We start from the raw sequence: 15,271 nt of genomic DNA on the forward strand, positions 1-15,271 counted from the left end.
AGAGAATGGAACATGTCAAGATATTTTAATTCAGAAACAGTTAAAGTTTGGTAGAACTAGTTTGAGGTTTGATGTACATGACATAATTAAATACAAAGGAAATAACGAGATCATATTCTATAACTATTGAACACTTTATTTTTAACATTTATCTCATATCAGATACATTGAAATCTTACATTATGAAAAAAACACTAAATAACTAAAGAATAGTGTCACCAGGTAGTTACAGGTTACACAAGGAAAATTGAACGCCATGCAAATTGGCATTTAGAAGACGAGTGGGTGCAGCTTTACTTTATTTTTGACACTGACATGTTCAGTTGAACGTCACATCTAAACCACTGGGTCTACCACAGTACACCAAATACTGTGATGGTAGGTGCGGCGCTATGGGAGCTTTTGCCTGTGACGGATATACATCTGCAAATACATACATACATACATACATACATACATACATACATACATACATACATACATACATACATACATACATACATACATACATAGACAGACAGACAGTAAAGACAGACAACCACCACTGACTCACCACCATATAAGCTCTTTTTGGTATTTATATACATACCAAATAGAGCTAAAACGGAAATAAAGAGATTGCTTTCTATAACTATTGAATGTTTTGTTAGTCCCCACGGACACCGTCCGGGGGGACTTATAGGTTTGGTCATGTCCGTGCGTGCGTGCGTGCGTCCGTCCGTGCGTCCGTGCGTCCGTCCGTTCACGCAGATATCTCTGAGATGCCTGGAGCGATTTCATTCAAACTTGGTACAAGGATTACTTCATATGTCATACAGATGCACGTCAATTTGTTTTGTGATACGATCCAATATGGCCGCCAGGCGGCCATTTTATTACGATTTTTTCATGTACAGAGCCATAACTCAGGCATGTTCCAACCGATTTTATTCAAAGTTGTACAAGGACATTGACCAATGTCATACAGATGCACGTCAATTTGTTTTGTGATACGATCCAATATGGCCGCCAGGCGGCCATTTTATTACGATTTTTTCATGTACAGAGCCATTACTCAGGCATGTTTGACCGATTTTATTCAGAGTTGGTACAAGGACATTGACCAATGTCATAGATGTGCACGTCAATTTGTTTTGTGATACGATCCAATATGGCCGCCTGGCGGCCATTTTATTCGATTTTTTCATGTACAGAGCCATTACTCAGGCATGTTTGGACCGATTTTATTCAGAGTTGGTACAAGGACATTGACCAATGTCATAGATGTGCACGTCAATTTGTTTTGTGATACGATCCAATATGGCCGCCAGGCGGCCATTTTATTACGATTTTTTCATGTACAGAGCCATAACTCAGGCACGTTTCAACCGATTTTATTCAAAGTTGGTACAAGCTTATTGACAAATGTCATAGCTGTGCACGGCAATTTGTTTTGTGATACGATCCAAAATGGCCGCTGTGCGGCCATTTTATTACGATTTTTTATGTACAGAGCCATAACTCAGGCAATCTCAACCGATTTTATTCAAAGTTGGTACAAGGACATTGATCTTATGTCCTACATATGCACGTCAATCTGTTTTGTGATACGATCCAATATGGCCGCCAGGCGGCCATTTTATTACGATTTTTCATGTACAGAGCCATTTCTCAGGCATATCCGCATGTTTCGACCAATTTTATTCAAAGTTGGTACAAGGACATCGACCAATGTCATAGCTATGCACATCAATTCGTTTGTGATGCAATCCAATATGGCCACTGTGCGACCATTTTGTTACGATTTTTTTCATGTCCTGAACCATAACTCAGACATGTATCAAGCGAATTCATTCAAAAGTATTTTTATCACAGACCTAATTAAGAGGGCTCTATCCTCTCTGAGGACCTGTAATCAAAATACCCATTAACAAGTGGGGACTGTGTCATCAACGATGACTTGTTTTCAAATATATTTCATGTCAGAGACATTGAAATCTTACGCTACAATAAAAAACACTAAAGAACTAAAGAATAGAGTCACCAAGTAGTTACAGGTTACACAAGGAAAATTGAACGCCATGCAAATTGGCATTGAGAAGACGAGTGGGTGCAGCTTTACCTTTAGACTTGGGACACAATAAATGATGTATATAATGTCAATGAGATAAGACCAAGGCATTGTGAAATTAAAATATAATCTTTTTCTGAAACAATATACATTTAGAAGTCTATGGAGTCAGTCAAAACAAATCTAATATTTTGTCAAAATAGTGTTCCTGCCATTGAATGAGAATTCTTGATCAATGTACATAAATACTTCTGCAAAATTTGATTATAATGGGTTGGAATAGTATGTAAGGCCCAAGAAGCCTGTAAGAAAGACCACAACAAAAATCATGGCTACAAAATATATAAAGGACACTAAAACAACAACGTATATGGTTCTACAATGTACGCACTTCAGTTTGTGTGAGAAATATTTTAGTATTCACAGTATTGAAATACCTTTCCAAATTTAATATCCAATTACCCAATCACTACCAATTGCACCGTTGGACGATTGAAGCAGTTCACGCTTGAAGGCATCAATAATGAGGAGATTATTAGAAATTGTCAACAGTGAAATGTCGCGTGACAGAATTAACATAGAATGCTCCTCGGCGATAGACATTTAATTCAAGCTCTCATTTCTTTACAATCCTTTCCCAGTCTACCACTCGTTGCAGATCATTATAAAGATCTCTGAGCAAGAAAAAATTTAACAACTTTTCTTTCTCGAACATGGAAAAATTTATTTTTCCCTTCAGAGTTAAAATAAAAGTGGGGCAATTCAGAATTTCAAATCAACTGTTCTCAATGACAACTGTGAACATTTTACGTCTAATTGAGTGTGAGCAGGTTACGAACAATCCTGGGTCTACCTGCTGTGTATTCTGGTGTGTTTAAATAGATTTTCCCTCAGTTTACATCGATATCCACATACATCACATTGCCAGGGTTTTTCATCACTGTGTACAGACTTAACATGTGAAGTTAGTGTAGTTTTTAGCCTAAAGACACGTGGGCAAAGATCGCATTTGAGTGTTGGTTCACTATGATTAAGGCATGCAATCGTAAATTAGTACTCCTCTTAAACTGGCGTCCACAAATATCACACAGATATTCAGGCTTAGTACAGTCCCTCATACAATGATTGCGATATTCAGATCTCACATGGAAACTTTCTTGCATACCTTGCAAGTGTATTCCCTGGAAAGTTCGCCATGACTTTCTAAATGGGTTTTCAAATATGCCTTACTACAAAATTTCTTGTCGCAATAGGAACAACTAAATTTGTGCTCTGAGTGAACAATCTTCAAATGGTTTAACATGTGTGTTCGTGTATCAAACGTTTCACCACACTCTGTACAGACAGCTGAAACTTTACTGTGTGAATGCTTTTCATGACCTCTTTTGATCCCTTGTTTTGTAAACCTGAGGTCACAATATCTACACTTGAACTTTCTTTCAATGTGGGTTTTTTTATGATTATTTAACGCAATGCGATTGGAAAAGACATGCTTGCACACATCACATTCAAATGCACCATTTGAGTGTTTAAGGAATTTGTGAGCTGATCTTGATGAGCGACTCATGAATATTCGATCACAATACCTGCATGGAAACACTGGTATCTGTTCTGCATGAGAATCAACCATGTGATTTTGCCAATCCTTCAGTAGAAAGTCTATTCGCAATACTTACATTTCTGTCTGGCACAAATGCCCAATGACAGATGTAAACTCAATCCTTCCCCTGTTTTATAACCCTTACCACATTTCTCACAATTATAAGATTTATCACCAATCATGGCTTTTCGTATTCTCTCTTTGTGAGTTTCTAACTCTTTGTCTGTCATGGGCGGCTTTTTGGCGCGCTCATATTTCTTTCTCACACGCATAGGTTTTTCAATTCCACTCACTGAGGACACATTGCAACTTGTGGCCAAAGTATTCATTTGATTAGTGTCATCACTTATGGAGTTGTCGTCATCACTCGTTTCATCATTTCCTGTGTCTCTGTTTCCATGGTAACTAGATTCTAAGTTTGACGTTGATGCATCGGGAGAGCAGCTTTCATTCTCGCCACCATTCTGAAAAGCAGCTGAGAGAAAATCACAGAGAATGAATGGTTAATGCACAACTGGTCTGAAAATATGCCGTCTACTCATAGCAAAATGACAGTTTTGTATTTGTCAATTCCAGTATTATTAAAGTAGTTCATCCAAATGTATTAATCTTTACGGCCCTGATACCTGTTTTGCGGACCGAGGTTGTACGGCGGAAGGGCCCGAGCGTGCGAGGGCCCGTACGACCGAGGTCCGCAAAACCTGTGCCGTAAAGGTTTTATCATATACCTTATTGAACGGTTGTGATATGTTTAAATATTTATCAATAAAATTTTAATAAAGTTATGGGCGTAAATTAAAAAAAACATGAGCCACGCAATTTTGCGGATTAATATGTACGATGTTTTCATTTGTTCTGTTGTGGAACGCGTCACGAGCTTGTTCTATGCGAACGCCAATGTCACTACAAAATGAGCACAGATGAGTAGTTGATCCTGCTCGTTAAAATACACTTTCTCAGCAAAACATTGAAAGGAGACTATCAAGCACTTGTTTTAAACCAATTTTGATCGGAATAAGATTCGAATTGTCTACAATTTGCTTCAAAACTACGAGCGAAGCGCCGAGAAACGGGTTCGAATCTCGCACTGACGTGCTTTCGAATGGAATGTACGTGGCAGGGTTTTACATCACTTTTAACTTTTGAGAGTCCCTGGGACTCCTGGTGTTAGAAAATGGGAGTCCTACATCAAAATATGGGGGTCGCAATTTATTTCACAAAGATGTTTTATAGTTTATCAATGCCATGGTCTTCACTGTGTTCAATTAGTATTAATTTGCATACACAGAGACAACAAGGTTCCATATTGTACATGGAGGGGTAACTATTGTGCAACACATGCACACAACTATAGGGCATATTCAACTGACTCTGTATAGTTTGAACCGCCTGTATAACTATAATGAAGAGTTGAAGACAAAAAACACATTTCACTAACCTTTTTATCGATTAATTTTGGTGTTTGACCCAACTTACATTAGTTTAATTCACGTACGCGTGTGTAACTATCTGTGGCTTATCGAGTCACGGACTCGTACTACCATACATACTAGTCAATCCGTTCGCCAAGTTTGATCACATTTTTTGACAAGCACGCCACAAAATCCGCCACAAAATGGAAAGAAACCACTAAGTATCGAGAAAAAAGTTTCATGTCCGGTTTATTTCAGTTAAAAAAATGCGTAACACGTAGGAAATGTCTCGCAATGTCAACAGTTCAGAACAACTACATTTCATTTACAAACCGGGTCGACTGTTATGGCCGTCTCGCTTCAGGACGGCCGGAGGTCAAATATCAACAGTTTAAAGGGGCTTTTTGGCAGTCAAACGCTTGAAAATTCACAAAATACACTTCATTTAACCGAATCCTTACAAATTTCTCAATCTTGCATGTTTTGGACTTCGAAAACCTTAACCTCGGGTTCCATGTCAAGAGTTAGGCATCACACAGTGCCGCCATCTTGGCCGCCGATACGTTCGAAGTTCACTATCGCGATCGATTTGGTCACCAAATCGCGTCATTTTTCCATAAAATATTCTCAAAAAAACTGTAAATCTATCATTTCTATCACCCAGAGGGCAGTAGCTTGGCATAATATAGTTGTCTTCCGTGTCTACGGCATGGTAAAGCTTTCAAAACGTACGTACGTGTTTCGTTCAATGCACTGTGGCCGTATCCGCGTACGGGTGAAACTGCAGACCTGATTAAATATTCATGAAAACCGCTGACCTCTTTTGAAGAAAGTTCGCATAAATTACTGGAATTTTCGATTGTTAGGCTGCATGATGTCATTATTTTAGTCCTTATATGGTACTAAACTGGGTTCAAAGGGTCAGGAATACCCTCCTTCTGGCTGAGTTCGGCAATGCATAGCTAAGTTAGGCAAAGCATAGAACGCAATCACTGTCGGTTTATATACCGACGTGGCGCTGAGAGCGAGAATGCTGTGTCGGTTTATAAACCGACGCGGCACTTTAAGGGTTAAAGTACGGGGTCGGTAAGGTTTACTGGGATGTGTTTTACGTGTTCAGCAGCTTCGCAAGGTGTACACCAGCAACAGATATTGCTGCGTCCCAAGGGACGCGTGGTTTAGTTTTTGAGGGGTCCTGCGTCCGGTTTTATGCGTAAAGGACGCAGAAATGCGCGTCATGTAAAACCCTGTACGTGGATAGCAACACGTATAGCAACGACAACGAAATAGTTTGAAAATGCGTGCACACTACCTCATTTGGGCAAAGTGTGCCTTGGCGTGATACGGCAACTTATTACACACCTGTAAGAGCGCCTTTTCCCATAGGTTTACATGGGTACGTGAATCTAGGTATATGATAAGACATATTATAGCATATGGACATAACAGATGTTGGTAGAAGATCATTTTAGCCTTGTTTACAGACAGAACCAATGAAGAAAAAACAAAAGGATTCAAGGTATTAATAATTTGTTTATGCCTTGCATTATCAGTGTGCAGCATCTCAAAGGCTTTCAGCTTATTGATTGGCAGAATAATCTTGACATTAATAAATCTCTTGAAAATAGACAACTATCTACACCATAACCTTAGCCTAAGACATTTTAAGTAGCAGTGAATAATTACAATCTGCCAATCAGCTATATCCAGAATTATATTGACATTAATAAATATCTACTAAATAACCAATGGCCTTATAACAATAGCTTTACCCTAAGACTTTTTAAGTAGCAGTGAATAATTACAATCTGCCAATCAGCTATATCCAGAATTATATTGACATTAATAAATATCTACTAAATAACCAATGGCCTTATAACAATAGCTTTACACTAAGACTTTTTAAGTAGCAATGAATAATTACAATCTGCCAATCAGCTATATCCAGAATTATATTGACATTAATAAATATCTACTAAATAACCAATGGCATTATAACAATAGCTTTACCCTAAGACTTTTTAAGTAGCTGTGAATAATTACAATCTGCCAATCAGCTATATCCAAAATTATATTGACATTAATAAATATTTACTAAATAACCAATGGCCTTATAACAATAGCTTTACACTAAGACTTTTACAGCGAGGGCACGAGTTATCGGAACACCAAATTAGGTAATTACCCAGCAACTTAGCTGAGCACTTTGCAATTTGACCTGGCATTTACCTAAACAAGAGTCTGTTTTATTGTCTGAAGACTGATAAGAAATCCACCAAACTCAGCAGGCAGCTCCCACTGAGTAAACTGATATGCCTACACTGGAACAACCCATTTTCAACTGGCATCTAGTTCATGGGAAAATTGTGAAAAGGGGAATAAATATTATGATGTAACACAATCTATTGTACTCATTTTGTGTCCTGGGCCTGAACCTGACAGGTTTTGCCTCCGTATGTTATTTGGAATGGAAACATCGCAGCATCCCTTGTAAATCTAGAGTGTACAAAACTCGTCAAATTTACCACCTTCCATGAGCCCACCACCGACGTTGATGGAACAGTCCATTTTTATCATATGATTGGATGGTTGCTCTGACAGTCAGTGTTTCTTCAATGTATGTAATTGTGATTAAAAAACTGGTAATAACATGCATATCTACAAAAACAGGACACAAAATGACAGCGGCAAATCATGTTTTACACTTTACAACATTTTATTCCGGCCCTTCAAAACTCTCCCATCAACTACATGCAGCTGCCAGTCAAAAGTGTTTTTTGCAGTGTAGGCATATCAGTTTACTCAGCGGAGGAGCTGCCTGCTGAGTGTGGTGGATATCTTATCAGTCTTCAGACCATAAAACAGACTCTTGTTTAGGTAAACGCCAGGTCAAATAGCAAAGTACTCAGCCAAGTTGCTGGGTAATTACCTAATTTAGTGTTCCAATAACTCGTGCGCCAAGTGTAAAGTAGCAATGAATAATTACAATCTGCCAATCAGCTATATCAAGTATTATATTGACATTAATAAATATCTACTGAATAACCAATGGCCTTAATAATAGCTTTACACTAAGACTCTTTAAGTAGCAATGAATAATTACAATCTACCGATAGTTATAATTACGATCTACTGATAGCTACCGGTATATCCTTCCAAGCTGCTGCACATTGTTCCATATAAGATGATGAGCTCAAGATTGTTATAGTGTTGTGCAAACCTCTGCATATCTCATCGTGAGTTGATATAACATTTGTCCAATAAAAATGAACACTGCTGTTTTAAGTGGTTTGATTGAAAAAAGTATTGTAATTTCCATCATTTCACACGAGACCTGAAAAGATGCCAATTAACTCAATAAAACACTTTGCTTGGCCGCAAGCTGTGGTTTTCAGCTGTGCAATTGCGATGTGCACGAAATTCCATGATGGATGGAAATGATAAATAAACTAACCTATAGGACTATTTTGTTGACAGCTCTCCTGACTTTTCAACTTTCCCAAAAACTCTGCCCCTTCCAACTCCATCTGGTTTTGCAGAGTTTCTTCACATGATCCAATTTCTGTATAGGTTTGGTTAGTATCTGGATCACAAGTTTTCCTGTCATTGTTTGATCCATTTATATCTTCTATGCCATCATTCCATTTAGCTACTTGTGTATCTATGTTTGATTGTTGTCGATTGACATTGGTATCTTCTTCCACCATGACACTGTCTCCTGATTGGCTATAATTTTCAGCCATATTGACATCATTCTGCAAATCAATAGTTTCCCTTGTGATATTGGTGAAGGAATTCTGCTTCAACAGTACACCTTCATTCTTTGTAAAAATGTCACGATTTCTATTGTCCCTGTTATAAGTATCCGTCGATGGTTCAACTATCGTATGTGTATCGTTACTTTTAAAAGGAGCTGTAGGACACAGTCCGACATTCACATCACATGGTTTTACTTTCAGTCCAGTTGTGACAAATTCTCTGACAAAGTCTTGACTTCCAATATACTGAGATGACAGCCCATCTTCAGAGACAATGACAAAGACTTTGCAAGCAAACTTCTCCAGTAAATCTTTACACTAAAGAAAAACGACAGTAGATAAGATTGGATGGTTGATTTAAAGAGAATACCCGGGGTAGTTGTGGTATAAATCATAGACAGTGGAGGGGGGAAGACGGACGCGTCTCTCCCGCATTTCTTTTCAAATAACCTATGTTGTAATCCTTAAATCAGATTTCCGGTAACGAGATTATCCCCGTGAAGTTTTAACTTCGAGAGCTTCCGGTCTTCGTCAAAAATCTCGCGATCTCACGCATATCGCGTGATGTGACTATGCAAAATAGCTGTGAGCTGTTTACAAGCGATCACTGCCAGTCAAGATGGACGCCACGAGCTCTGGTCTTCCCCCCTCCACTGTCTATGTATAAATGTACACATCATTGTCACATGCAAGTTTGAAGTTGTATCAAAGCAATTCTCGACTCCTTGATTTCAGAAAGCTTTATATATTATCTGCATTGTCATTGGGATGACGTCAAGAAAGTTTCAAGAAATTCACATATTGACTGTGATGGTTGAACAACCAAAGATTAGACAGTCAGCAGACATTGATACTGATACTGCCTCAAATTTACTGGTACCCTACGTACAATGTCACGCATGGCTTAATGATTAATTCTGTTGAAATGTTTTAAAACAATGGCCATGGTCATATTGAAGCATTCAAAGAGGAGTTTTCAAGTATCATGCCCCGAGCTGCCCTGTTTACTGCATCATTACATTTTGTGGCTATTGAGGGGTGTGTAGGGCTGCCACGTGACCACTACTGACCGGAAGCTAACTTCCGTAGTCATGGTAATGAGTTTCATTTTAATAGTCATTTGAAATTCCTATTGTTCATTCATATGATGCAGACGTGTTATGCTTCTCTCAGTTTCTCAAAAGTGTTTGTACTGAGACAAGTTCAATGAAGCCTAAGTTCAACAACGTATGGGTAATGAATCTTACCTTATATCTGGAGGTGGATTTTTTCCGTATATATATTTTAAACTTTTCTCAAAATCACCCAACAATTAATTTAACCACCCAAATATTCGGCGTTATTCGAAATCAGAAATCATGATCAAATGATTCTGTTTCAACATGGCTATTTTCTAAGTCACCGCAGGGGTATGGATGGCAGTCCCTCAGACCACTCTGCCGCCCAAAATATAATGGTACAGTGCGCGGGATAGCTCTGTGTCACCAAGCTATGTGTCAGTGGTTGTGGAGTTTTTAGACGGAATTGCCCCTTCACAGTGCTGGAGTTGAAAAATCTGCTCGACCTAATTGTATGGAATGCCCATCATGGTGGCGAAACAAATAGGCACATTATACATACTTTACTTTACTTTACTTTAGTGCTCAACAACACACTCAAGGAGTGCGGTAAGGCAAAAATTACAAAAATTATACAGATATGCGATAGCGTACTCGACCCCGGAGTCCTTTTCATCGGGGAGCCAGGAACCATCCTCATCATGTTATGTACAACAAACTTCAATATTTAATAAAACCAAAAGGTTTGCAAATGTCCTTAAAAGAACACTTAATAACACAAGGGCAGTGATCGAACTGTGCACTTTATAATAGCTGCACTGTTGTATAGCCCTGAGTATCGTGCTGTGTGTTCTGGGCGTTACACGGCCACCACATGTGGTGGGGGCCGTGTTCGAGGTTTGTTTGGGTAGGTTTGTCAGACCATGGAGCTACCCAAATGTAGCGCCATGGTCAGACCAGGTTTGCCGACCAACCCGTATACCCAGGCAAAAATCGAACAGCAGCATTGCAGCCGACTTATAACCCCATTGTTTCACTTTAACAGGCTCTGATTACCAAGCGGGGCATAAATTTGTATCGCATGGCAAATTTAGCTCACTGTACGAACGGCCGAGGTCAAGTTATATCAGTAGTAAAGATGACAAAGCTGTAAATTTACAGACAGTGCCGCCGAACGCTTGCACTGAATGGACTTACTTCCGTAAACACTCGATTTTTCAACGTGCTTGTTAAACTTCTTGGAGGATATACAACGGCTGGTTTTGAAGAAGTCATATCCATTGCTATGTTTTCTTGACTGGCTATGATGTAGGAAGGTTGTGTATAAAAATAAATACGTGAAGAAAGTCACTGAGCGGCCTTTGGGTCAGTTGCCTGACCTCTAAAGTTCTCATCGGCTTCAGATTCAGGTTCGGAATCTCTTCAGGTTTCGGATTTAACAGGATTAGCCTTACCATTGATACGTCCATGGCATAACTATGCATTTTGGCTGAGTTTTTAAACTTTCTGAGAGTGACATCAAGAAATACAGTCTCACCAGAGAACTTGAATACACATTCATAAGATTTATCTAATTATTTATGAAAATGAATAATTCAGACATAGGTATAACTAGAAAGCATTTGCAAGCAAAAGCGAAGTTCCAGAGACCAGAGCAGCGGAAGAAACAAGAGAATGTGTGACAAAGATAGGTGCAGAATGAAAGAGTGCTTTGGATTTTAATATTCAAGCATGTACCTATAGTTAGGGCTGATAGCAGTAAACACCATAATTACAACTAAAAGCAAGGCAGTCCACAGATTACAAATGCCTACATGTACGGTAAAAACGCAACAGATACATACGGGGGCGACAACGCACGGAAATGTATATCAGACGACATTCTCGCAAGCCAGAGCAATAATTTTCGCCCCGCTGACCCATGAAGGCGCGACATAGGCTTTTTCTTTATTATCGGATAATATCGTCTAAAATTTCTAAGTTAGAGAGTTCCAGGAACATGAGACCAAAGTGATCTAATAGGGATACTATTCTCGATTTTATCCGATAAAACAGCGTTTTTATAATTTTCCACCCATCTGCTTCTAATATCATTGATAAACAAACTAGAATTGGCAGATGGAAACAGTTCAGGTGAATATTGGAATATCTTGAAGAACCTTAGGAAGAAATCGGGTGTCCCATTGGATGAATCTATACAGAGTAATGATTGGATTTCATATTTTGAGTCATTGTATATAATAAGTCCTCAACAACTGAAGAAAAAATTGTTTCTGAAAAATTGGGAGAGTTGGAAAAAATAAAGAGACTAAATACTTACCTTAATACTCCAATAACACATAATGAGTTATTATCTGCCATTAAACAATTGAAAAATAAGAAAGCACCAGGTGAAGACTGCATAAGAAATGAGATGATTAAAGCTAGCAATAATGTGTGTATAAGTAGCATTTTAAAATTGTTTAATCATATACTGGATAGTGGTAATTTTCCTGCATTCTGGAAATCAACATTGTTAGTTCCACTTCACAAATCAGGGGACAAATGTGATCCAAACAATTACAGAGCAATCGCACTTTCAAGTTGTTTATCAAAACTTTTCACATTGGTATTGAACAAGCGTCTCATTAAGTATCTAGAGGTCAATGATCTTTTCTCACCTTATCAATTTGGTTTTAGAAAGAATAGACGTACTTCAGACTGTGTATTTTGTTAAAGACTGTAATTGATAAAATGTTTTCTACTAAAAGTTTGAAAAACTCAAGCTCAAACAAGCTTTATGTAGCTTTTGTAGACTTTAGGAAAGCTTTTGATTCTGTTTGGAGAAAAGGATTATTCTTAAAATGCAGAGGTTGGGAATAACCGGTGGTTTCTATGATGTTGTAAAATCTATGTATGATAACACTCAGTACAAAATGAAACTACCAAGAGGTATTTCTGATGGGTTTCTTTCTACTTGTGGTGTTAAACAAGGTTGTAACCTTTCACCAACTTTATTCAATGTTTTTCTGAATGATCTCCCAGGTATTTTTGGTGATATATCTGATTTCCCAATAGAAATTGGAGACCTGAAAATGAGTTGTATTTTGTATGCTGATGACTTAATACTTATGTCAAAATCTGCAGAAGGTTTACAGAATTGTCTGAATAAGTTACTTTCTTATAGTAAATTATGGGGTCTCACAGTTAATGTAGATAAGACAAAAACAATGGTATTTAACAAGAGTAATCATTTCATAAACAATGTGCAATTTTACTTTGAAAACAATTTGATTGAAACAGTGAAACATTTTACATATGTTGGTGTTCTTATTACACCTAATGGAAAATTCAAACAAAACCAGAATAATCTTAAAAACAAAGCAATGAAAGCTTTATTCAGCATAAAAAAGTCAATTTTATGTGAAAGAATGTTAAATCCTAGACTTTGCTTAAAACTTTTGACACATTGATTGTTCCAATTCTTTCATATGCTTCTGAAATTTGGGCAACAGAAATCACTAGTACTGATAATTGTCTTGAAAGTCTTTGTATGTCGTTTTACAGATTTATTCTAGGAGTCAGTAAACGTACTCCTTTGGAAGGCATAAGAGCTGAGTTGGGTAGACTACCATTGAAGTTCTCACTTTATATGTCTGTTATAAGATATTGGTGTAGACTGAACAGTTTGCCTTCAAATCACATTCTTAAAAAGGCACTCACAGAAAACAGAAAAATTCAATCTCCTTGGGTGAAATTTATTAATCGCAATTTGGGGGATTGTAATCATATGCATGTTTTCAGTTCATTGGGAGTGAAATCATATTGTCAACTGAAGAAGAAAATAAAAGAAAATCTTACAAGTGAATATTTGGGTTCATGGAGGAGAAATCTGTTTGATGATGTAAGAAAAAATGGAAATGGTAACAAATTACGTACATATAGAATTTTCAAAACTCAGTTTGTCTTCGAAAATTACTTAGAATGCTTGTCTGACTTTACACTCCGTAAACATTTGTCCAAATTCAGATTGAGTGACCATAACTTGGGTATTGAAATGGGAAGAAAAAGTAAACCTAGATTACCTTTGAATGAAAGAATCTGTCAGAGATGTGATTATAATGAAATTGATGATGAGTTTCATTATTATTTTCATGTAAAAATCATACTTCAGAAAGAATTTTATTGGGACAAAGTAGTGGTACAGATTTTTGTAAATGTTATAGTCTCTTAGAAAAAGAAGAAGTTGTTAAAAAGTTAATGGAACAAAATGTTCTTGATCTAGCTGTATTTCTAAAGAATACAAATGTATGCTGAACCCTCCAGCAGCTCCGGGCTGAAAAATGTCCTGGTAACTTTTGTTCATTTGTTGTTCAGACTTTTACTGTTTTCTTAAAGAGCACATTTTTTTTTTATACTGAGCTGAAGCAGCTCCAATGAATGTAATTATTGCATGTTTTCGTATTACAGAGATGAATGGTTGTTTTCTTTCTCTGTATTGTTCACTTACATTTGTAACACATCTTGATGTACCATACCATACTCTCTGTTAGTATGTGTCGAGTAAATAAAGATTGATTGATTGATTAATATTAGACTTTAACTTAGATTTTAGACGATATTATCGATTTTATCGGATATTATCCGATAAAACAGAATGTCGGGCATCTGCCTCTTCCCCAGTCGTCTAATATTAGACTCTAACTTAGATTTTAGACGATATTATCGATTTTATCGAATATTATCCGATAAAACAGCATGTCGGGCATCTGCCTCTTCCCAACTCGTCTAATATTAGCCTCTAACTTAGGTTTTAGACGATATTATCGATTTTATCGGATATTATCCTATAAAACAGCATGTCGGGCATCTGCCTCTTCCCAACTCGTCTAATACTAGACTCTAACTTAGATTTTAGACGATATTATCGATTTTATCGGATATTATCCGATAAAACAGCATGTCGGGCATCTGCCTCTTGCCCACCCGTCTAATTTTAGACTCTAACTTAGATTTTAGACGATATTATCGATTTTATCGAATATTATCCGATAAAACAGCATGTCGGACATCTGCCTCTTGCCCACCCGTCTAATATTAGACTCTAACTTACATTTTAGACGATATTATCGATTTTATCGAATATTATCCGATAAAACAGCATGTCGGGCATCTGCCTCTTCCCAACTCGTCTAATATTAGACTCTAACTTAGATGTTAGTGTCTAATATTAGACGAGTGAGGTATGGCTGATGCCCAACATGCTGTTTTATCGGATAATATCCGATAAAATCGATAATATCGTCTAAAATCTAAGTTAGAGTGTAATATTAGACGGGTAGTGAGTGGCAACTATATTATCCAATAAAAGAGCATGTCTGGCATCTGCCTCTTCCCAACTCGTCTAATACTAG

The 15,271-nt window shown here is 37.5% G+C and overlaps 1 protein-coding gene across 1 annotated transcript; it reads right to left on the reverse strand.

Annotated features, from left to right (window-relative positions):
* Nucleotides 1-1,942: 1,942 nt before the first annotated feature.
* Nucleotides 1,943-11,261, reverse strand: LOC139123956 (uncharacterized). The gene is made up of 3 exons (XM_070690101.1): nucleotides 11,076-11,261; nucleotides 8,517-9,138; nucleotides 1,943-4,125 (listed from the first exon to the last, which is right to left on the reverse strand). Exons 1-3 carry the CDS (start codon nucleotides 11,157-11,159, stop codon nucleotides 3,710-3,712), a joined length of 1,122 nt encoding a protein of 373 aa, XP_070546202.1. The 5' UTR covers nucleotides 11,160-11,261; the 3' UTR covers nucleotides 1,943-3,709.
* Between the last annotated feature and the right edge of the window lie 4,010 nt (nucleotides 11,262-15,271).

This window comes from Ptychodera flava (assembly GCF_041260155.1).
Source record: "Ptychodera flava strain L36383 chromosome 23 unlocalized genomic scaffold, AS_Pfla_20210202 Scaffold_23__1_contigs__length_28996876_pilon, whole genome shotgun sequence".
NCBI classification, from domain to species: domain Eukaryota; kingdom Metazoa; phylum Hemichordata; class Enteropneusta; family Ptychoderidae; genus Ptychodera; species Ptychodera flava.